The 24051-nt window shown below is 43.9% G+C and overlaps 1 protein-coding gene across 7 annotated transcripts in view; it reads right to left on the bottom strand.

The window, feature by feature from the left end:
* Positions 1-692: 692 nt before the first annotated feature.
* The window catches only part of DUSP26 (dual specificity phosphatase 26), a 60162-nt gene continuing 36803 nt past the window's right edge, over positions 693-24051 (bottom strand). For 4 of the 7 annotated variants that reach the window (XM_075346121.1, XM_075346119.1, XM_075346126.1 and 1 more), the window contains 3 exons: positions 8426-8597; positions 6830-7041; positions 693-4162 (listed from right to left, as the gene is read on the bottom strand). In XM_075346121.1, the coding sequence (XP_075202236.1) occupies positions 3969-4162; positions 6830-7041; positions 8426-8589 (570 nt within the window). In that variant the 5' untranslated portion in view covers positions 8590-8597 and the 3' untranslated portion in view covers positions 693-3968. Of the gene's footprint in view, positions 4163-6829; positions 7042-8425; positions 8598-10412; positions 10515-23223; positions 23384-24051 lie in introns of those variants that run through there. The other 3 variants (XM_075346122.1, XM_075346123.1, XM_075346124.1) reach the window with 3 other exon arrangements.

Below are 24051 nucleotides of genomic sequence, written 5' to 3'. Positions count from 1 at the left end.
CCGATTGCGTACTGGTTCATTGCTGGTAAGTCTCTGGTTATCCGGTGCAATTTCCAGGCGGCTACCGGTGTCAGTGTAAATGTCGTGTTTGTCTTCGCTATCCAGCGACTGGCAGAAGGAACCTGGGCTTAGCTCCAGCTCACAAGCCCCAGTCTCCACAACGGAAAGATAAGCTGTGTGTCTTCCCACCAGCACTGGTGCTCTTCTGCACCTAGTCTGGTCTCATCCTCCAGAAAGCTCACTATGTGTCATGGCTACCTCCTCTTATACCCCATGTGGCACTCGCCCCCTAGTGGTTGTCCTGGTGACCGGGAAGTCCCATACTACTTTATGGCTAACTCTCTCTGCCCACCCCAGTCCACTCCCCTGTGGGGAAGGCACCTAACTGCATGTGTAATGTGTCTGGTGTGAGCACCGGCAAACCACCTTTCACTTACCCCAGATAAATACTGCTCCTTAACTCAGTTGCAGTACCCTGTAGCGGCCAGAGCCTCAGGGGCGCTACAGAGGCACATTTTAAATTTGGCCTTTGACAAAATTAAACCTGTACTGTGATTGGATACTGTGGGCAACTAAGCCACTTTTGCTTTATATTCAGTCCCTGGCAATTTACCACTGACGTTATTTACATACAGGTAATTACTTTTGCGCCGTCCTTTTTGAATCACCCAATAAATTTCGATGCAACAAAATAGAAAAATTTGTATATTTATCACAGAACCATATGTAAAGCAACACATTTATTGAAAACTGTTTACTGTATAAAGCATGTAAAATAATTACAATTATATTAATCACAAATTTAATTCAAAATCAGAGTAAGACTATTATTCCCAATCATTGCTGCTTCAAGATATACATCATTTTAAGAAATACATATACAGTATATCTATCTTGTTTAAATCCATTAAAGACAAGGCGATTTTTCATTTTTATGCTTTAGTTTTTCCTCCCTTATATTTCAAGAACCTTAACTTTTTTATGGTTAAGGTCACTATAGCCGTATGAGGACATTTGTTTTTTTGCTGGATAAGTTGTACTTTTGAGTCAAACCATCCATTTTATCATATGATGTAATGGAAAGTGGGGAAAAAAAATCCAACTGTGGTGAAATAGGACAAAAAAGGGAATTTCTGCAATATTTCTTTTTTTAATTACACCTTTCATTTTGCCATAAAACTGATCTGGTAGTATGATTCTCCAGGTCAGTATGATTACGTAGATACCAAACTTGTAAAGTTTTTGTTTTAAGTGGTGAAAAAAAAATCTGAAATTTTGAAAGAAAAAAAAATCTTGGCCATGTCGCGACTTTCCGAGACCTATATTGTTTTAAATTTTTGGCATATGGGGCTGTGTGAGGGCTTGTTTGTGGAGCTCAGAGCTGATGTTTTTATTGACATTATTTTGGGACATATATGATGTTTTGATCACCTATTACTACATTTTTTTCTGATGTTGAAATAAACTGCAATTCAGGCATTTTGATTTTTTTCTCGTTACAGAGTTTTCCTTAGGATTAATTTATTTTATATTTTGATACATTGGACATATATCACCCTATACTGGGACATAAGTAGAGATGAGTGTAGTATTTGTGGAGAATTTCGAACTTGAATCGACTTTCCTGAAATTCAAGGTTTAACATAAATTAAAACATTTGGACATTCGATTCACGGGTCAAAAAAAAAATATGTTGCAGTTCCATTTCACACACTGCTGAACATCAGAGAGCAGACTAATGTCTTTAATGTGGCCTCTCAAGCCTCCCTATAATACCCTACAGCTATGACATCTAGCAAACTATCACACCTTGTTTAGTGGTGGTCAGTACCTGGGCCATCACAGATCACTGGTTCCCAGTTCGTACTACAGAGTTGTTTTCCATCTCCAGAGTTACCACGTAAGTCTTTCCCATAGAGTGTAAGCTCTTATGGTCAATGGAGCTCTATCTCTCTCTCTCTTTCTCTCCTGTAGAGTGTAAGCTCTTATGTTCAGAGGGAATCACTCTCTCGTAGAGTGTAAGCTCTTATGGTCAATGGGATTTTCTCTCGCTCTCCTGTAGAGTGTAAGCTCTTATGGTCAGAGGGAATCACTCTCTCTCTCGTAGAGTGTAAGCTCTTATGGTCAATGGGATTTTCTCTCGCTCTCCTGTAGAGTGTAAGCTCTTATGGTCAGTGGGGCCCTCTCTCTCTTTCCTGTAGAGTGTAAGCTCTTTTGGTCAATGGGATTTTCTCTCTCTTTCGCCTGTAGAGTGTAAACTCTTATGGTAAGGCCCCTTTCACACGTCAGTGATTCTGGGACGTTTGTGCTTTTTTTAAAACGTACCAGAATCACTGACATACGCAGACCCATTATAATGAATGGGTCTGCTCACACGTCAGTGATTTTTCACTGCACGTGTCTCCGTGCGGCGTACCCGCGTGTGCGTGATTGCCGCACGGAGACATGTCCATTTTTTTCTGGCATCACTGATGTTCCACGGACCACGCAGTGGTGTGGTCCGTGAAACACGTGCCAGAAAAAAACGTGCTTTTAAAATAAAAATCATTTTTACTCACCCGGCTTCAGCGATGTCCTCTACAGCCCGTTCTCCCTGCTGCTTCTGAGCCGGCTCATTATTGTCGCGCATATTCATGATGCGCGACACAGCCGACCCGGAAGCAGCTGCTGCGGGGGTCACCGCCGGCCGGATGCTGCACCGCGGGAGCGATCAGCACCATGGAGAGCGGGAGCGCGCACAGGTGAGTTGTTTTCTAAGTGCAATCACGGGCCACGGAGAACGGAGCCCGGATTGCACTTAGACAACCCATGTGTGCCGTGAATCATGGCACACGCAGGGACATGTGCGTGTTTTACACGCCAGTGAAAAACGTCACTGTTTATCACTGACGTGTGAAACGGGCCTTAGTGGGGTCCTCTCTCTCTCTTTCTCTCCTGTAACGTGTAAGCTCTTATCGTCAATGGGATTTTCTCTCTCTCTCCTGTAGAGTGTAAGCTCTTATGGTCAGAGGGGCTCTCTCTCTCTCTCTCTCCTGTAGAGTGTAAGCTCTTATGGTCAAGGGGATTTTCTGTCTCTCTCCTGTAGAGTGTAAGCTCTTATGGTGTGGGGCCCTCTCTCTTTTTCCTGTAGAGTGTAAGCTCTTATGGTCAATGGGATTTTCTTTCTCTCCTGTAGAGTGTAAGCTCTTATAGTCAGCGGAGTCCTCTCTTTCTCTCCTGTAGAGTGTAAGCTCTTATGGTCAATGGGATTTTCTCTCGCATGTGCTCTCCTGGAGAACGTAAGCTCTTATGGTCAATGGGATTTTCTCTCCCTCCTGTAGACTGTGAGCTCTTATGATTTGCGGGGTCCTCTCTCTCTTTCTCTCCTATAGAGTATAAGGTCTTATGGTCAGCAGGGTTCTCTCTCTCGCATTCTCTCCTGTAGCGTGTAAGCTCTTATAGTCAATGGGATTTTCTCTCTCACACTCTTTTCTCTCCCAATGTATAATTGGACATACAATTACAAGCTTTTCAGTTTTGAGATGCACGCGAATATATACTCCATGAATCAAATTTTTGGGGAAGATTGGGCAAAGTCAGTGAATTTGAATTTCAAAACATCCCCTTATCTTAGTCTTAAGCATGAATGCCATGTTTTTGAGAGAAAAATAAACATGAAAATTTGAAGGCAGGAGGCTACCCATGGGAAAAGAACATGAAAATCATTATTTTTAAGTGTATTACATTTTGGTTTATTTTTTTTGGTTTATTTTTTTCATTATTAAATCTAATTTGCAAATTGTGGCGAGCTGCAGCTCTTGCTATTTTCAAAATCATTTTTTTCTTTTTTCAACAAGGTACATAAAAGGCAATCTTTCAACATGATGGAGCCAAAAAAGTCATTAGCTAGTTCTGGAATATATGATATAACTTTTACTAAGCAGCAAATGAAACTTGGTTGCTGGTTGGATTATATGTATAACAGTTTGTTAACGCTTTCCCCTCAAGGTGTTGTCTAGCTCTATTAACTGACGAAGGAATCCACGATTAGGGATTATTCCTCTTCGGTCCTTTACTGTGTTAATAGCTTCAACCAATGTCATGTGATGGTAAATCATGAGATAGGCGAGGACCAGTGTGGCCGATCTGCTCACCCCAACAGCACAATGAACCAAAATTTTGCCTAACAAAGGAAGCAAAACATATTTTATCTGGGCAAACAATTCTAATAGTGTGCATTATATCCTATACTAAAGTGTAACCGTCATTTTCATTTTTGTTTCATAAATCAATAGTACACATGAAAATAAGCAACTTTGTAATATATATTATCAGAGAAATTTGCTTCTTTCTCTGCCAGAATTGATCAGTCATTATCGACATTCTAAATTCTGGGGTAAAATCTGTATTCAGTGAAAACTTTCCCATTACTGAGACAGGAGATGGCAGCTGGTGCTGATGAGATTCTATGTAGTCAGAGCAGGGAGGAGAGGGCGGAGCTCTGCCTCTAACCCCTTCCTCCACTACTAGCTCCTCCATCGGCCACTAGCTCCTCCATCTGACTTTGGCTCCTGCCTCTGCCTCTAGCTCCTCTCTCTGTCACTAGCTCCTCCATCTGATTTTGGCTCTTGCCTCTGCCCTAGCTCCTCCATCTGCCCTTAACTCCTCTCTCTGACTTTGGTTCCTGCCTCTGCCACTAGCTCCTCTCTCTGCCACTAGCTCCTCCCTTTGCCACTTGCCCCTCCCTCTATCACTAGCTCCTTCCTCTGACTTTAGCTCCTCCAGTCTCTCCCATCATAGATTCTCTCACCCCAGAGAACCAGGACAATTAATGGACACTGTGATCAAACTTGATTAGAGTTTGATCTGAGTTTTGGCATAGTGTGATCTGATTCTCTCGGATGTGAGATTCGGAGCACACTGTGAGGAGAAGATGGCAAACAAGATTTCCCCATCTTCATTCTATAAATAAAAAGTGGTTCAATAGTTGTATAATCCAAAAATGGTACCAATAAAAACATCATCTCATTATGAAAAAAAACCCTCATAGAGCTCTGTAAGGAAAAAAACCCAAAACACTATGCTTCTCATATCAAAATGCTAAAGAAAAAGCAACAAAAAAACTAATGCACAATCTAAAAAGAAATTATATATTCGACATTATAAACAAACAATCATTATCCGCTGGGCCGATAGTGATATTTTGATTATCCTGTAATAGGATAATTGTCCATTGGCTCTTTGGCCTTGGGCACACAACCATAAAAATCAGACGAGTGCTATCCATTGTTTTGACACGTAGCACTCGTCCTCATTTTATCCTATGGGGTAATGCTGACATGTACGATTTTTTTCCCCGCAGACTACGTATGTCTGTGGAAAAAAAATCACAGCATGTACGATTTGCCTCAATAATTCAGATTGCATTCGGCCATAAAAGTTAATGGGTCCGTGAAAAAAATCAGACTGCACTCGGAGGACAACCAAATGCAGTTTGATTTTCGTGGGCTCACAGAATAAAGATGGAGACAATTTTTTTCAATCTTATCCACATCTAAGAAAGTCAGATCACACTCTAATCAGAATGTGGTCAGCATAACCGAACAGATTTTCTCAGATGAGAGAAAAATGGTCGTGTGACCTTAACCTTTACGTGTTACATTAGACTGAATGTGTCTTCAAGTCTTTGGATTTATTTGATGTAATTTTACATCAAATTACTATATTTTTAAACGTATTAAATGCTGTAGGATACTCATTAATGGGATTAAAGTAAGATTTTTGAGTCAAAGTGGAGTGACCATATTCAGGATTATTTTTAATTCCCATCTTTCCCAGTGATCATTCTAAAAAGATTTCCATGTTAGTAATGGCTTTGTTTTTTATTATTATTAACTTTTTTAACAATATTTTTTGAGCGCTAATTTATATATGAATGGTTTAATGCCAATGAATGTATCAAATTGATTAATTTTCCCTTACGTATCTACTCAAATTAAAGCACCACTCTAGTGTTTAGGTTTGTTTTTTCAGCGCTAGAGGGGCGCTTAAATATAAGTTCTCTGTCCCAGTATAATACTCACCTTCTGGAAGGTTCATCGTTTTTTGGCACCGCTCCAGTACATTTTGTGCCATTAACTTCTGACTGACCGTAAGTTAGAGTTTGCGACACAAGGTCTCAATACAAGTCTATGAGAGCAAGAACGAGGTTCTCATAGACTTGTATTGAGTTGTGACCTCCGGCCGCTACATGAAACACCGGAGCAGTTGTCAGGTCACAAATTGCTGGAGAGCGACCGAAGCGGCGGTTATAGAAGATGAAGCTACTGGAGGATGAATATGAAACAGTGGGACTTATATTTAAAGCACCACTCCAGCAGTGCAATAGAAAAATGCTGGAGTGGGACTATGAAGATTTTTTGATCACAGGTTGAGTTTAGATTTTTCTTGGTGCGTATGCGCCCACTCTTTTTTTTCTTAACTCTCACCCCCCAAAAATCTCACTCTACAGTCCATTTAGCATTATGATTTTGAGTGCCAGTTTTTTTTTTAATATTTTTATTGTAATTTTTGTTATTTTTGGGAGCAGTTTTATGTCCATTGATAGTAGATGGGCTGTTTTCTGTCTATTTTATGGATATATTCCGCCATGAATGTTAATTGTGCTATCCTGATGAGTCTGTGACACAACCTCTTTTCCCCTTTTATAGTCCTCCAACCACTACTTTTGATATGTTTGGTGACAAGCAATATGGCTGCTATTTTTTCTTCCATAGAATACCATCCACCATTGTCAATGGTCTATAAATAATATTTATTTCTAATTTTATAAACCAAGTCAGTCTCTTACCTCTTTCTCTGAGCGCCCGGTGAATAAAATCTGCTGCCGGAGTGAAATGTACGCTCATATCAAAAGTGGGGGAGTCCTGAGCATCAATCCCCATGTACGAAATGTTCATTCCTTTGTAGTATTCTTCGCCTCCTCTGAAGCGACTGTGCGTAGCGTTCAAGATGTGGGTGATACGCATCTGATAGAGTTCTCCTTTATTGGCCGCTATCTCCCTGGACTCAGAATAAGAAAAGCCTCTCAATAAGTAATAAGTGGTAAGCGATAAAATTTTACTTATATGCAGCGATATTGTGATATAAAGCTCACTTGTAATGATGATTATCGTAGTAATCTACAATAGTGAAATTAGCACATCAGGCTTTGTGACCAAGTGAACAAAACTCCGAGATCTACAGTATGTAACCATCAGCAAGAAAATGTGGGTAGTGTGGGTTTTGGAGGGAGGTAGGACTCCATGTTTATATATACTCTTGATTGACTTAGTTCTATTGGGATCCACTTCACTTTCGATTTTTCCTTCTCATCTTTGTAGAGAGAAACTTATTTTTTTTTCAGTTTATAGAGTTGTATCTGTGCATTTTTTTGCAATACAACCTGTAGTTTTTATCATTACTATTAGGCCGCTTTCATACTGTGTTGTGATCTCCGTACAGTGGTCCCGTTGGGGCTTCCGTCCGAACCCCTACTGCAAATCAGGTTTCGGACGTATGCGCCGATGGGGGCTTTGACTATAATGGTGCAAATGGAGTCACTGTGTGCTCTGTCGTGCACCATTTTTGGGCGTAAACAGTTTCTGGAAGTGGACACCCAGACGTAGTAGACTGTATCTGGGTGTCCTCCTCCATTATGTGTACACGCCCGAAAATGGTGCACGACAGAGCACACAGTGACTCCATTTGCACCATTATAGTCAATGGCTCCATCGACGCATGCGTCCGAAACCTGTTTTGCAGCAGTGGTTTGGACGGAAGCCCCGATAGGACCACTGGACGGAGGTCAGAACGCATTGTGAAAGGGGCCTTAGGGGGCTAATCAAACTTCTCTATATATTTTTATCCCATTTTTTTACGGGGAGGTAAACAGACTAAAAACAGCCAATCTGCCAATTTGATTTTTTTTTTTCTATTTAAGTGTCTGGGATAAGTATTATAATATTTTATTATTATTATTTCTTACATTTTATTTAAATTCCGGAAAATGGAGGGAGATTTGAATTTAGATTTGAAAGAAAAGATAATATATATATATACAGTATGTAATATGTTTTCCAAGATTTTTATTGTGACCTGTAATGGATAAAATACCCTACAACTAAAACTAGGAATGTATCCTAAAGAGAGAAGACAGTACAAATTAGAAAAAAAAATAGGTAATAAAGTAGAAATAGTGGGCAATAATAATATCTAGACATCTTTTTGACAAATTCAACTTTCACAATTTGGTTTGCAGTTCACTGCCCACTGGGATGCATTGATGGATGTATATGCACAGTGTGAATCCTGTCATTTAACCATACAGCAAAATATACTATTACTACAGAAATTTACATCTGAGACTCTACAATAATAAAATATTGTTTCCTTCTATGTGACTTACTGATTTCCCAAATAGAGGCCTGGCCACACCTCATCCGCATGGTTCCGTATACATTTCCCAGTATAAAGTATCTTTTCCAGCTCAAACACACTAAGTATTGGATGGCTGGCTCGTTGTAATGGTCCCCTAACCAACGAGCTGCGATAAGAATATCTGGAAGTCATGATGGGCTCTGTAAGATGAAGAAAAGGTTTAATAAAAGTGTTAAGAATGAGTTGTAAGAGTAAATTATTACTTGATTTTTAAATTTTGTGCTCCTAAAAAGTGACATCGCTAGTACCCGGACAGTGCACCTGACCTGGACATCTGGGAAGGTGGCCTCCATCTCTGGGTTAGTGTCACTAGGAATTGGAACGGTGTCAACCCTACTCTGATACAGTTGGATTTTGTGGTAGAGCCTGGGACTGTAGATACCGCCACTCTCCATCCTTTAGGCCGCAGATGGGTATTATTGCATTATATCGGCTGCGCCAGACCACGCTGTGTGCATATTAGTAGAGGACTCAATCACTCTGATTAAGTGAGATCAGCTATACTTTTTTGCAAGGGGTGGCAAAAATGGAGCACTTAGGGTGTCGTCATTACTTTTTATGGGGGGAACTAAAGCGGTATTAATACATTCTAAAAAAAAAGTCACTTGGGTCATTATTTATTTTAAGGGGGCACTCAGGGGCATCATTACAGAGTTAGTGGTGTGATAATTGTCTTTCTCCGAATGCTCAATTCTACAGTAATGCTTGTGTGATGCCCTGGCCTATCAGGTCGTCACAGGGTATTGTACAATCAGCCCTTCTGTGCAATATCCACCTCCTCCTTGGTTACGGGTCCCTAACCAATGGTATTGCCGAAACCAGCTAATCAAAATCCTAGGAACACACTGCACCACACCCACCAAACACACCAGTAGACGGCCTGAGTGGAGTAGGGTCCCCCAACTGGCGGGTTGGTTAAGGGGGTGTCAGGAGTCAGTCAGAGAAGAGGAGAGTGTAGTGTTGGAAGTGAAGGAGAGAGGAGGTCAGGAGCTGGGCTCCTTGGAGGCACTAGGTAGCAGACGTTGGTCTGGGCCTGGTAGGAGCTGGACCCCCGGTCGCAGGGGTTCATGACAAGGGGCACGGCATTGTCGTGGAGGATAGCTGGTGGCCTTGTACCATCACTGGGCTGGGACCAGGGCACGACGGGGTACGTAGACCCTAGGTCAGGGAGTAGCTTCAGGCAACCTGACAATTTACTCAACGAGAACGGAGCCTTCAAGATCCGCTCTCCACCTGCTCCAAAATCGGGGTACTTTCGCAACGAGGGGGGATAGGACTTTTCACACATACGGTCCAGAAAATCCCAAGCGTGAACCCTGAAAGCAAGCTCCCTCAGTTAGCGACACTGGGGAGCGGGACCCGTCTAGTTTCAAGCTACAGGGGCCAACTAGGAAGAGAACAAGGTGCAAGGGAAAGGTCACTGATCAACAGGCAAAACCAGCAGAAACAGGACCCAAACATGCTCCCCTCAGCGGCAGTGGTGTCCAGAACTTTGGTTTACTAAGTTGTCGGTGTCAGCATTATTGGACTGAGTGAGTACGCAGGTGACCCTTACCTCCCCAACAGCACACCCCTGTCACCATCACCAAGTCCCGGGGCATCCACCCTACCCGTGGAGGGGTTAAACACCTGGCTGCCCACTACATCACCACCGGGTACTCCCTAGCTGCAGCGGTGGTACTCCACCTTACCACACACCACGGGTGGCGTTACGAACTGTAAATATACCGTCCCCTGTAAATATCCCCTTAATTGGAGTGTCCGCACGACCCCGGGTCTGGACGCCCCTCCAGCCACCGCAGATCCGGATCTGAGCAGCTCGGCTGCTGACGCGGGGGCAACACACTTGCATGATACCTTGTGGATCTGATTGACATTATTATCATCAGAGTTCATTGGGAACTCCGGTGACCTCCTGGACGTCACTGCACACACACCGCTTGCTGGATACTCACCTGTCCCCGTGATGCTGTCCTTGGCGGTGCTGTACCCAGTGCTGTCCCCGTGATGCTCCAGCTTCCAGCTCCTCAGTGCAGTGAACAATCAATGAATATAATGAGCAGGTGTCAGAAGCAGGAGGCAGCAGAGCCGAAGAAAACGCTGGATACAGGTAAATATAAAAAATCTTTTTATTTCAGAGACCCGTGTTTTCTCCGGTATGTGTCACATGTATGCAAACACAGAAGTCACATGTGTGAGACGCGCGAGACACGGGTGACACACGTATGACCATAACCATGCATTTGGCTTGTACTTGATTGAACAAGGATGTCTGAAACCAGCCTAATAAAGTAGAGCGGAGCCCTGCCTGCCATCACGTGGTTCCCCTCTACATTTGGGCTCCCCCCTCCATCCAGGCCCCTGTGCAACTGCACTGTGGTGCCCCTGGACTTCAGGCGCCACAGCGTATTACACCACTTTTAAGGGGTAATATCCATCGTGGGTTAGGAGGGGGTTAACTGCCGGTGCCTTCACAAAACCACATACGTACAACAGTAAGGTGCTTTCCGAAGAAGGGGATGGACTAGGGCAGACAGGGTGGTTAGCCATCACGAAGCATGAGACTTCCCCGGTCGCTAGGACAACCACTGGTTACCCACTTGGGGTAAGAAATAGGCGCAACCATCTCACCAGAGCAGACTTTCCCGGGAACAGCTTGGGATAACATTTCGCACAGACAACAGGAGTTTATGTTTCTACTTCTTCGTGGGGCCCGGGGCTTGGAGCTGGAGGCTCTTCCCGGGTTCCGGATAGTAAACGGGGGACACTTCACTAGAAAGACTTCCATGGGCACTATCCGGGATCGGCTGGAGCCCATCGTGGCAGAGACCGGTACTCTTTGAGCAGTGCCTGAACTACCAGTGAGTAAAAGACCTGGAACCGCAGCCTCTGCCTCTCATTTGCCGGCGTCATCACCCAGCGCTGTGGCGCTAACAGGGACTACCACCCCCCCTCCGTCTTCCATCATTCTCCCCGGGGTAACCCCGCTCCGCCTGTGGGGAGCGACACAAACTCGGCTGCTACCTTTAAATCAGCCCCGGAGAGCAGCACCCGCATTGGCGGCCCATCTCTAACCGCGGACCACAAGTGCCGTCACGATCTAAAAAGACTTTCCTCACCGTCACTACCACCCCCATCCTCCAACCTTCCTCCCGTCCACCGCCTTCCCTCTCTCCTGTACACCTCGGGGTCACGAAACCGGGCCAGGCCAGCCCGTGATGACGCAGAGGATCTGCGACCCCCGGCCCGGTGACAAGTCGGGTGAAAACCCCTCAACCGCAGGGTGTTACAGCACTAGTGGTATGTCCTTCCCTGCCCTCCATCTGAGCTAGTTTGTTTTTTGTTTTATTCACCAAAAACACTGAAAAACATTAACTTTCTCATTGCCTTCTAAAAACTCTGCAAAAACACTGAAACAATAGATAAGGGTGCTTTACATGCTGTGACATCGCTAACGATATATCGTCGGGGTCACGTCATTAGTGACACACATCCGGCGCCGTTGGCGACATCGCAGCGTGTGACACCAATGAGCAACCATCAACAAGCGCAAAAACGTGAAAAATCGTTGCTCGTTGACACGTCGTTCATTTCCTTAATGTCATTGCTGCTGCAGGTACGATATTGTTTGTCGTTCCTGCGGCAACACACATCGCTATGTGTGACACCGCAGGAACGACGAACATCTACTTACCTGCATCCACCGGCAATGAGGAAGGAAGGAGGTGGGCAGGATGTTACGTCCCGCTCATCTCCACCCCTCCTCTGCTATTGGACGGCTGCCGTGTGACATCGCTGTGACGCCGCACAAATCGCCTCCTTAGAAAGGAGGCGAATCGCCGGCCAGAGCGACGTCGCAGGGAAGGTAAGTCCGTGTGACGGGTGTTAGCGATGTTGTGCGCCACGGGCAGTGATTTGCCTGTGACGCACAACCGACGGGGGCGGGTATGCTCGCTAACGATATCGGTACCGATATTGCAGCGTGTAAAGTAGTTCTCAAATTAAAGGCCCTGTCACACACTGAGATAAATATGCAACAGATCTGTGGTTGCAGTGAAATTGTGGACAATCAGTGCCAGTTTTGTGGCTGTGTACATATGGAACAATATGTCCATAATTTCACTGCAACCACAGATCTGCCAAAGATTTGTGTGTGTGTGGTGGGGCCTTTAGACAGGGAAAAAAACAAGCATTACATGAGGTTTTTGAAGTGTCATGGTTTTTGCTGGTACTGTGAAAAGGAGCTTTTAACTTGCATAAAAAAGAGTAGCAAAAAGAGCACTACATGTGAAGATTGCCTTAGAATCTTATGCCTGTTCTTAATTTATGCTGGTACTGTTGCAGTCTGAAAGTCTATATATTATTTGTGACCTATGTTTTATATGCCCATTTGATAATGAATAGCTTGTCTGTCCATTAAATGGAATCTGTTAAAGGATGACCTAAAGTCGTGTATCCCCGCTGAAGACATTGATGATTGCATTGTGTGTGTCTTTAGGTGCCGTGCTTAAAGCCACCACTAGATGTCACCAGTTCTTGGCTAGAAGGGGAAGCTAAGGTTTTAGGTATAGGACAGGACTGATAGGGTTAATGAGGAGAAGCTGGCCCAGAGTGAGGGGGATATAGTCTAAGGGGTACTTTGCACACTACGATATCGCAGGTGCGATGTCGGTGGGGTCAAATTGACAGTGACGCACATCCGGCATCGCAGGCGACATCGTAGTGTGTAAAGCCTAGATGATACGATTAACGAGCGCAAAAGCGTCGTAATCGTATTATCGGTGAAGCGTCGGCGTAATCCATAATTACGCTGACGCTATGGTCCGATGTTGTTCCTCGCTCCTGCGGCAGCACACATCGCTGTGTGTGAAGTCGCAGGAGCAAGGAACATCTACCGGCGTCACCGCGGCTTCCGTAGGATATGCGGAAGGGAGAAGGTGGGCGGGATGTTTACCGCTCATCTCCGCCCCTCCGCTCCTATTGGCCGCCTGCCGTGTGACGTCGCAGTGACGCCGTACGACCCGCCCCCTTAATAAGGAGGCGTGTCACCGGCCAGAGCGACGTCCCAGGACAGGTGAGTCCATGTGAAGCTGCCGTAGCGATAATGTTCGCTACGGCAGCTATCACAAGGATATCGCAGCTGCGACGGGGGCGGGGACTATCGCGTGCGACATCGCAGCATTGGCTTGCAATGTCGCAACGTGCAAAGCCCGCCTTAGTCTAGACTAGAGCATTTCCTGGTTTTAGTTAGTGAAGAACAGTAAGGAAGTGAAGAAAGCAGATGTAGCAGAGTGGAGAGAGTGATGTGTTTCTGTGGGAAGGAACACTAGTTTGGAGAGCAGCAAGAACTTACAATAGGAAATTAACTGAGGCGACATTGTAGTGAAATGTCGGCTCCCTGCTGTGACTGACAGGTACCGGAGCACAAGTGAGAGCCACTAAATTCTCTTAACAACTCTCATTGGGCGTAAAATTTTGGTGTGTGAAATACCTGAACAAAACCCCGCCCACTCAGCAAATTAACTGGCCCGTTGTGAGTGGGCGTGATGTAGCCGAGAGTGGGCGTGGTTTCGGTGCCATTAACACAAGCTTAAATATGTGTTCACCTGCTGTAAACACATATTTAATAGTGATCCATGAACGATCCGAAAGAGCCTCCTCTTTTAGGTGAGCATGACCATGGGAACTGGATCACCAAAAAGAGCCGGACTGCCCATCACTACGTCATTGGTCACAAAGGAGGCAGGTTGGAGCAGACCTGAAGGGAGAAAGAGACGCAGAACTGAGTGAGTCCAGTGTTGTTCAGGCTTGGAGGACCCAGTGCTACCCTGCTGAGAATAGTGAAGAGATAGCAGCTCTAGGAAAGGGCCTTGAAAGAGATTACCGTATGTGGTAGTGGGCAGGGAACCCAGCGAGACATATTGACCCGTGCCTTCTGGTGCCATAGGAAGGAGGACTAGCTTAGCTTGCCAGCCAGCAAAACGTTCACAAGAAAGTGCCATCGCCAATAACTACTATGTTTGTGCCTCTGTGTTATGCAGAAGATAAAGTGTACTACCTACCACATCCTGTTTACAAGTGTTGTTCCCAGTAAAGACTGCCTTGTTGTTAAGAGTGTCTATCATCCTCATCCATAACTCCCACGGACCGGGTGAGGAGTGTAACACTACCGGCCTTGAGGTAACCAGAGAAACGACACCCGCACCCCCACCCCCTCATTTAAAAGCAGTGTGTCGGGATGCTGAACCTTCCTTGCTTGCCTATGGCAACTGCACCCGGCACCCTCGCTTCATCTGTTGGCAGATTGTTTGCTACCTCATGTGAGAGCAGCATGATGTAGGCAAAGATCCCTGGAACCAATGGTGTATCACTCAGGTTAATAGGTGCAGTGGTTCTGACACAATAGAGTTTTTAGATGTAGCCATGTAGCAGAGAAAGCTGCCCCCCTCCCACACCAGGCTCTCTACATACAATGTCTATAGACAGTGAAGTGCTAAACAGACTACGGGGGTGTGCAGGGCTAGCTGAACTCTAGCAGACCTAGTATGACAATTATAATCTCCTGAAGCTAAAACAGACATGGTACTGTATAGATAAAGCCTGGTCTTTTTTAATGAACTGCAATTTCCATAGTTTCATTAATAGTGATGAGCAAGTAATACTATTCTCGGGTGCTCGGTACTCGATAAGAGAAGTTGGATGCTTGGATGGGCGCGAATCATTTAACAAGTATAATGGATGTCAATGGCGGACTCGAGCATTTTTCCTTGAAATCTTCCAGAAAAATTATGTAGACCCTCATTGAATTTCATTATATTCAGATACACCAGTCACGCTCATCCGAGCATCCAACTGCTCTTAACGAGTACCGAGCACCCGAGTATGGTAGTTCTCACTCATCACTTGTCATTAAGTGTTTTATATGCTGGCCCAGCACAATACACAGGTCTGCGACTAAAAAGTTGTTTGATTATTTTCATCTAAATTCCTTGTATTTTGGTGTGCTGAAAATGAAAAAAATATTGAAAAAGATCCTGGACGTCAGGATTTGCCACAAAATGCAAAATTCTCTTCAAATTTAGTACATTTTTCATAATTTGTTCTTATTTTTTTTTGGTTAGGGTTTTGAAAGTCAAAATTACTATTAATTAATTCACATCAATGCATTGAAGATATATAATGCCAAAAAAGTATAGCTTTGAAAGAAAAGAACTTTCAGAGTGAGCTAATGAAACCAGCATCAACATTTTGCAAGCTGAATGAGCAGGCTCTGACATGCCCGGGCTAGTTTCAATTGTTTTATCATTGTTCTCGCCTGTTCACACTTTTTAATCTCAGTTCGTGTTAGCTCTTCATATTCAACCGTGTTTCCCAAAATTAGCATTATGGCTCAGCGGAAGTGTATTAATTTGCCTGACATTATCTTTTACATTTGTGGTGAATATACAGTTGTGAGGAAAGAGTTAACTTTTTCAATGATTAGAAAAATCATAGAAATTCATTCTCCTTTGCAAAGAGCACGACCAGACTTGTTTACGTAACAGACTCTGAGAGCGCATTCCAGGACTCTAGACGCTGAGACCCAAGGACAGAGCGATAAGACCTGCAGCCTGGTTTAAGACAATAAGAGTTGTGTTTTACGCTTACGCCAGGAACCGAAACTCATTTATGCTTTTACTGAGAAATGGAAACTTATGTTTATGACGAGAAACGAAACTAATGGCTTTGTCTACGACACAGTTACGCCCCTATTAGGTTGATAAACCCTGTCTGTGTGAAAATAAATTAGTCTTCTTTGGAGCGCACAGCCCTTGCTTTCTGTGTGGATATCAGCGTCTGTATCTAATTTTGGTTGAGGAAGGGGGGGGGCCCGGGACTCCCTCGGCATTTGGTCATCGCTGGTAACTGTTGTAACCTATTGGTCAACCTAACACAGTGTTGAAGCAACAGCTGAATATTACAGACTTTGTGAAAAAAGTATACTTCACATATTTCGGACTAAAGCCTGCTTTACACCTTACAATTAAGCATACGATATCGTATGCGATGTGACACGCCCCCATCGTATGTGCGGCACGTTCAATTTGTTAACCGTGTCGCACAAACAATTGCCATCAGACGTACTTACCTACCATACGACCTCGATGTGGGCGGCGAACATCCACTTCCTGGAGTGTGAGGGACGTTCGGCGTCACAGCGACGTCACACGGCAGCCGGCCAATAGAAGCGAAGGGGCGGAGATGAGCGGGACGTAAACATCCCGCCCACCTCCTTCCTTCCGCATTGCCGGTGGGAGCCAGGGGACGCAGGTAAGCTGCAGTTCATCGTTCCCGGGATGTCACACACTGCGATGTGTGCTGCCTCGGGAACATTGAACAACTCAACGTTCAATTTTTAGGTTTTGAACGACGTATATGCGATCAACGTTTATTCGTTCAATCGCAGTCGCACGTAGGTTTCACACACTACAATACCACTAACGATGCCGGATGTGCGTCACTTACGACGTGACCCCGCCGACACATCGTTAGATATATTGTAGTGTGTAAAGCCCGCTTAAAGCTTGGAGATCAAGATAACGCTTGGGCGCCTCATAAAGTGTGCAAACGGTGTGTTGAGGACCTCCGAAATTGGTTCAAAGGTAAGAAAAAAGCTTTCTGTTATGGGATTCCTATGGTATGGCGAGAGCTGAAGAACCATAGTGACAATTGTAACTTTTGTTCATGCGATGTGAAAGGGTATAATTCAAAATGGAAGCATCCCATTTTATACCCCAATATTCACTCAGCAATTCGTCCCATCCCCCATGGCACAGATTTACCACTACCCAAGGCCCCTGATACTTTTTAAGAGATAACTAAGTCCGATGAAGGTGGAGTCATACCTGAACCAGATGAATCAAGTTCTGACTTTGAAAATGATACAAGACCAAAATTGTTTTCCCAGGAGGAGATGAATGATTTGGTAAGAGACTTAAATCTTCCCAAAGATGCCGCTGAGTTACTCGGCTCAAGGCTTAAAAGCAAGAATTTATTATTGCCAGGAGTGTCTTTTTCATGGTTCAGACACTGTGAAGACGAGTTCGTTCCTTACTTTGCCTGGGAAGATAAGTTGGTTTATTGCATCGATGTCGAAGGTTTGATGGGTCAATTCAAAATCCAATATGATTCAGCGCAATGGCGTCTTTTTATAGATTCTTCAAAAAGAAGTCTCAAAGCAGTTTTACTCCACAAGGGCAGTTTTTATGCTTCCATCCCTGTAGGTCATTCCGTACACCTCAAGGAAACCTACAAGAGCTTGGAATTGGTTCTTCGTAAACTTAAATATGAAGACCACGGTTGGCAAGTGTGCGGGATTTGAAAGTCTTGTGTATGCTGCTCAGGCAAAAAGCTGTGTATACCAAATACCCTTGTTTTCTGTGTCTATGGGACAGTCGAGACCGACAAGACCACTGGACCAAGAAGAATTGGCAGCCGAGGGTGCTCACAGTTGGTGAAAAAAATGTCCTCCGAGAAACTTTGGTTCCTCCCCATAAAGTTCTTCTACCACCTCCCCACATCTAATTGGGATTGATCAAGCAATTCGTAAAATCACTTCCAAAAGATGGAGAATGCATCAAAAACATGGTCACCAAGTTTCCAGGCCTCTCGGAGGCAAAATTGAAGGAAGGTGTGTTCGTCAGACCAGACATTAGAAGGCTTATAGCTGATCAAGAGTATATCAATACCATGACGCATCCTCAAAAAGAAGGGTGAATTGTATTTAAAGAGGTCGCAGAGAAATTTTTAGGCAATAACAAAGACCCTGACTACAAAGAAATCGTTGGACGAATGCTGAAAGCATTTCAAGCTTTAGGTTGCCTGATGAGTGTAAAAGTGCATTTCCTCCATTCCCACCTTGACAACTTTCTTGAAAATTTGGGAGCTGTGAGTGAAGAGCAAAGTGAACGATTCCATCAGGACATTAAAGAGATGGAAAGAAGATATCAGGGAAGATGGAGCATTACAATGATAGCAGACTACTGCTGGACACTTCAGAGAGACATTACAGATGCTACTCACAAGCGTAAATGTACCAAGAGAAGTCTCACAGGGAAGAAGAATTGATTTTAGTGTGTTAGTGAGCTCAATGCAGTTAAAAAAAATGATTTTCATGAAACATTTGCAATAAAAAATTAATTTTATGAGTCTATTTTCATTTATTTTGAGGCATTGTCTTATTTAACATAGTTACTTAAATTGGCAGAAAACGTGATGTCCTATGACAAAACGGAGGTCATTTTCAGATTCAGCGCACTCAAAAACATAAAGATTACGTGGAATAACCAAAAGAGCTCTTGAAAATGTTTTTTTTGCAGACCTGTGTAATGATAGCGGAGAATTGTATCTCACTTTTATTTCTAATCATGTTTTATTAACTACAATTTGAGCAGGTAGATGAAGATTTTGGAGCTGAGCGTCTTCTTTATAAAATTACTGTTCTTGTAATGTTGCATATTATAATATGTTGCATATTAAAAAGATTTCATCCCGTTCTTCCTTCTAATGACTTTATTTTAATTTTATTTGCATATTTCAATATTTGCAAAGTCATTAAATAGTTATTATTTCTCTTCATAGCTAAAGTCTAAGGTTGTGTAACTCATCTCATTCCATTTCATCTTTATTCCTTCCTAGAATATGTAATAGCTGAAATATCCTTAGTACTCTGCATTGTGACTCTGCCTATTCCTACAGAACCCAACACGCTGTCTGATCAATTCTAACAAGTGAGACTGTGTTCGGCCCCCTTCACACATCACGGTCTCCGGACATGTGTACATCCGTATTCACACGTATCAGAGACACAGACTCATGCAGACCCAATAAAAACAATGGTTTTGGTCACACATCCGGGTTTCACACAGACCGTGTGTCTGTGTGGAGCACACGCGTATCCATATGCGACACACATCAACATGTCCACTTTCTGTCAGCAGCACGGATGTCACTCGGACAGCACACGGATGTGATCTGTGTGACATCAGTGTGACACGTACTGGAGACAACACAGGTCACATAAAAATAAAGAATTTTTATATTTACCTGTCTCCAGCACTGTTGCTTCTGGGCCCACTCATTGTGCTCATGAATATTCACTGCACTGACTGACGGACCCGGAAGCAACAGCAGCGCAGGAGACAGCAGTGTCGGGAACAGCTAAGTATACCAGCTCATGCTGTCTGTGAGCTATTCGGATGTCGCACGGATAGCAAAGGGATAGCACATGTAGAACACATACAGACACAAGCACACACATACGCACCTTCACCACGGACCGTGCTAAACTTTAATGTTTTGCACGGATGTGTGAAGGAGGCCTTACGGACTCATCCTATTAGCAAAAAAAAATAGTAAGTGCAGTCATACACTTCCAGGAGGTTTACCAGAGGCATGGCATAATGAAGTTTTAAAGCACCACTCTAGCATTTCATTTTTATTTTACCATTGGAGTGGTGTTTTCTAATCTGAGTTCAATGTACTTATTCATATACTCATCCTATGGCATCTTTACCTTATTTCACCAATGCTCCTTTCGGTTTCCTGTGATTTGTGACCTGCTGAATCACTCCAGTGTTTCATGGAGCGAGCCAAAGATCACAGTTCAATGGAAGTCTATGAGAGCCTCGAACTGGCTCTCATAGAGATGTATTGCGCTTGTGACGTAATTTCTGACTTCCATCACAAGATGGCGCTGCAGGATCAAAGAGGTGTCGATAATAGGTGAAGACAACAGCTGCTAAGTATAGAGGCCCCGTCACACTAAGCAACATCGCTAGCAACATCGCTGCTAACGAACAACTTTTGTGACGTTGCTAGCGATGTTGCTGTGTGTGACATCCAGCAACAACCTGGCCCCTGCTGTGAGGTCGTTGGTTGTTGCTGAATGTCATGGGCCATTTTTTAGTTGTTGCTGTCCTGCTGTGAAGCACAGATCGCTGTGTGTGACAGCGAGACAGCAACAACTAAATGTGCAGGCAGCAGGAGCCAGCTTCTGCGGAGGCTGGTAACCAATGTAAACATCGGGTAACCAAGAAGCCCTGTCCTTGGTTACCCGATATTTACCTTTGATACCAGCCTCCGCCGCTCTCACTGTCAGTGCCGGCTCCTGCTGTGTGCACATGTAGCTACAGCACACATCGGGAAATTAACCCCATGTGTGCTGTAACTAGGAGAGCAGGGAGCCAGTGCTAAGCATTGTGCGCTGCTCCCTGCTCTGTGCACATGTAGCTGCAGCACACATCCTGTAATTAACCTGATGTGTGCTGTAACTAGGAGAGCAGGGAGCCAGCGCTCAGTGTGCGCTGCTCCCTGCTCTCTGCACGTGTAGCTGCATGCGGTGGTAACAAAGGTAAATATCGGGTTGGTTACCCGATATTTACCTTAGTTACCAAGCGCAGCATCTTCCACGCGGCGCTGGGGGCTTGTCACTGGTTGCTGGTGAGCTCACCAGCAACTTGTGTAGCCACGCTCCAGCGATCCCTGCCAGGTCAGGTTGCTGGTGGGATCGCTGGAGCGTTGCAGTGTGACATCTCACCAGCAACCTCCTAGCAACTTACCAGCGATCCTTATCGTTGTTGGGATCGCTGGTAAGTTGCTTAGTGTGACTGGACCTTAAGACCAAGGGCAGGGACCTTAGATTAGAAGCACCATTCCATCGCTGAATAACAAACACTGGAGTGGTGATTTAAAAATAGATGTTTCAGACTTTATTTCACATAGACCTTTACATTAATTACCTGGCCTGGTAGATGGGCTTTCACCAACTAAAATTTTTTTTTTTTTGCTAGATATGGGTGTTTTATATCATTTATTTGGGAGGGCAATATATTTTATTCATATACAGTCCCTGACAGAAGTTCTGTCGCTTATCCATGTTATGTAAATAAAAGCTTATAACCTGATTTTAAATTCATCCATTGGTTTAATAAATTACTCTTTTGAAAGCTGAAACCCTCCCAAATTTAGTTTAGGTTATGAAAATAAAGTTGCTGCAAAGCTGAAATATTGATCATTGAATGAACACAGAAAGGTCAGATTTTGGAAAGACAAAAGTTTTGTCGGCTTGTCATATAATGCACTCAATCCTAGTTGACATCCTCACCTGTGCTCACTAAATGATCGGTTAATTAGGAGGGGGGGTTTATAAAAAGAAACCCAGCACCCCAGACCTTCAGTTGAACTGCAACTTGACCTCTGACAATATGCCAAAAATCCACCCTGCGACCAAAGCCTTGATTATCAAGAGGCTAAAGACCAGATCCACTGCAGAGGTGGCTGGCACCTTTAATGTGTCTCAGCGTCAAGTACAAAGAATTAAAAAAAGATTTGAAGAGACTGGAGATGTTTTTGACAAGCCCAGGTCCGGCAGACCCCGCAAGACAACTGCTCAGGAGGAACTTTTGTTGGTTAGAAAATCTAAAGCCAGACCCTCATCGACTGCCGCAGAGCTCCAACAGGCCTGGTCACCTCAAGTACCTGTGTCAACTAGAACAGTTTCTAGGATTCTGTCTCGAAATGGTCTCCATGGTCGAATCAGTGCCCAAAAGCCAGCACTAAAGAAAAAGCAATTAAAAAAAACGTGAGGCATTTGCCAAGTCACACAGCCTGCTAAATAAAAATAAAATCTTTATTTTTATATAGCACTAATATATTCCGCAGCGCTTTACATACATCAGGAACACTGTCCCCACTGGGGCTCACAATCTAAATTTCCTATCTGTATGTTTTTTTGGAGTGCTAAACAGATGGATGCTGGAAAAGTGGCAGAAGGTGGATTTCTCTGATGAATCTTTAGTTGAATTACACCACAGCCACCTCAAATACTGCAGGAGACCTACTGGAACCCGTATGGATCCAGAAAACAGTTAAGTTTGGTGGTGAAAAGATCATGGTCTGGGGTTACATTCAGTATGGGGGTGTGCAAAACATTTGCAAGGTGGAAGGCAATATCAATAGCCTAAAATATCAAGACGTATTAGCTACCTCTTACATTCCCAATCATAAAAGGGGTCAAATTCTGCAGCAGGATGGTGCTCCATCTCATACATCCATCTCTACAACAAAGTTCCTCCTGGTAAAGAAGATCAAGGTGCTCAAGGACTGGCCAGCCCAGTCAGCAGACATGAACATCATTGAGCATGTTTGGGGTAGGATGAAAGAGGAAGCTTGGAAGACAAAACCAAAGAATCTAGATGAACTCTGGGAGGCATGTAAGACTGCATTCTTTGCTATTCCTGATGACTTCATCAATAAATTGTATGAATCATTGTTGATCCGCATGGATGCAGTCCTTCAAGCTCATGGAAGTCACACAAAATATTAAATATGGCTCTAATAGCACCACAACTTCATTCACCAGTGTTATGCAACATATCCTCATATTAGAAGTTAATTCTTTGTTTTAATTTCCCATTACTTTCTGTGGGCGACAAAACTTTTGTCTTGCCAAAATCTGACCTTTCTGTGTTCATTAAATGATCAATATTTCAGCTTTGCAGCAACTTTATTTTCATAACCTAAACCAAATTTGGGAGGGTTTCAGCTTTCAAAAGAGTAATTTATGAAACCAATGGATGAATTTAAAGTCAGGTTATAAGCTTTTATTTACATAACGTGGATAAGCGACAGAACTTCTGTCAGGGAGTGTAGATATGCATCGATATTTCTACTATTATAGGGCCTCTTATATGCTATAAAACATTCTCTTTGAGGGTATGTGCTCACGATTAGTCGCTGCATCCTGGACGTGGTGGGTCCTAACCTGCAGGGCCGCGAGCCACCTCTGCCGGAGAACGCAGGAGACTGCAGCTGCTTGTACCCACGATCAGGGTTTGGTGCGCTGTGGTCTCTCATTTGTGTTTGCCCTACGGAGGACGCATCGACCCTGCAGGAAAGAATTGAAGAATTGACGTGCTGTGGCCTCAGAAAACTACATTGCAGGTCAGTGATCACTGTGGGCTACATATGAACAGTGGGCATGGGATTTCTAGAAATCCCATCCACTGTGCTTGTATTGTACATCTCAGTGTTTTGGACGCAGTTGAAGCTTGCTGCATCCAAAACAATGTAAAACACTGTTCGTGGGCACGCACCCTAAAGGAACTGAGAAATGCCTGTTACTTGCATTTTAGCAGTTATTTATTTTACTCCCTTACAAAGCACCATTAATTTGACAGCGCGTTACAGACATCATCATCCCTGTCCCAATTAGGGCTCACAATCTAAATTCCCTATCTGTATGTTTTTGGAGTGTGGTTATAAACTGGGGAACCAGAGGAAAACCACACAAACATGAGGAGGATATACAAACTCCTTGCAGATGTTGTCCTTGGTGGGATTTGAACCCAGAACTGCTGGCATCCGGCATGCTCACCAATCAGTTTTTCTCAGTTCTGGCTAAACATAAACAAGAGTAGTACAAACTGAAACAGTACAGTTCCATCATATGAATTCTGAATCAAATGAATAGGAGCTGATCTGCAGTCTCCAGGAATTGGCAGAGTTGTGGTGCTCCGCTCTGAACCCTATTTATGTCCAGCTGATCCAAGGGTG

Source organism: Anomaloglossus baeobatrachus, chromosome 4, assembly GCF_048569485.1.
Source record: "Anomaloglossus baeobatrachus isolate aAnoBae1 chromosome 4, aAnoBae1.hap1, whole genome shotgun sequence".
In the NCBI taxonomy this organism is placed as follows: Eukaryota; Metazoa; Chordata; class Amphibia; order Anura; family Aromobatidae; genus Anomaloglossus; species Anomaloglossus baeobatrachus.
The sequence above is the reverse complement of the archived record's forward strand: the minus strand, read 5'-3'. Positions and strand labels throughout refer to the sequence as shown.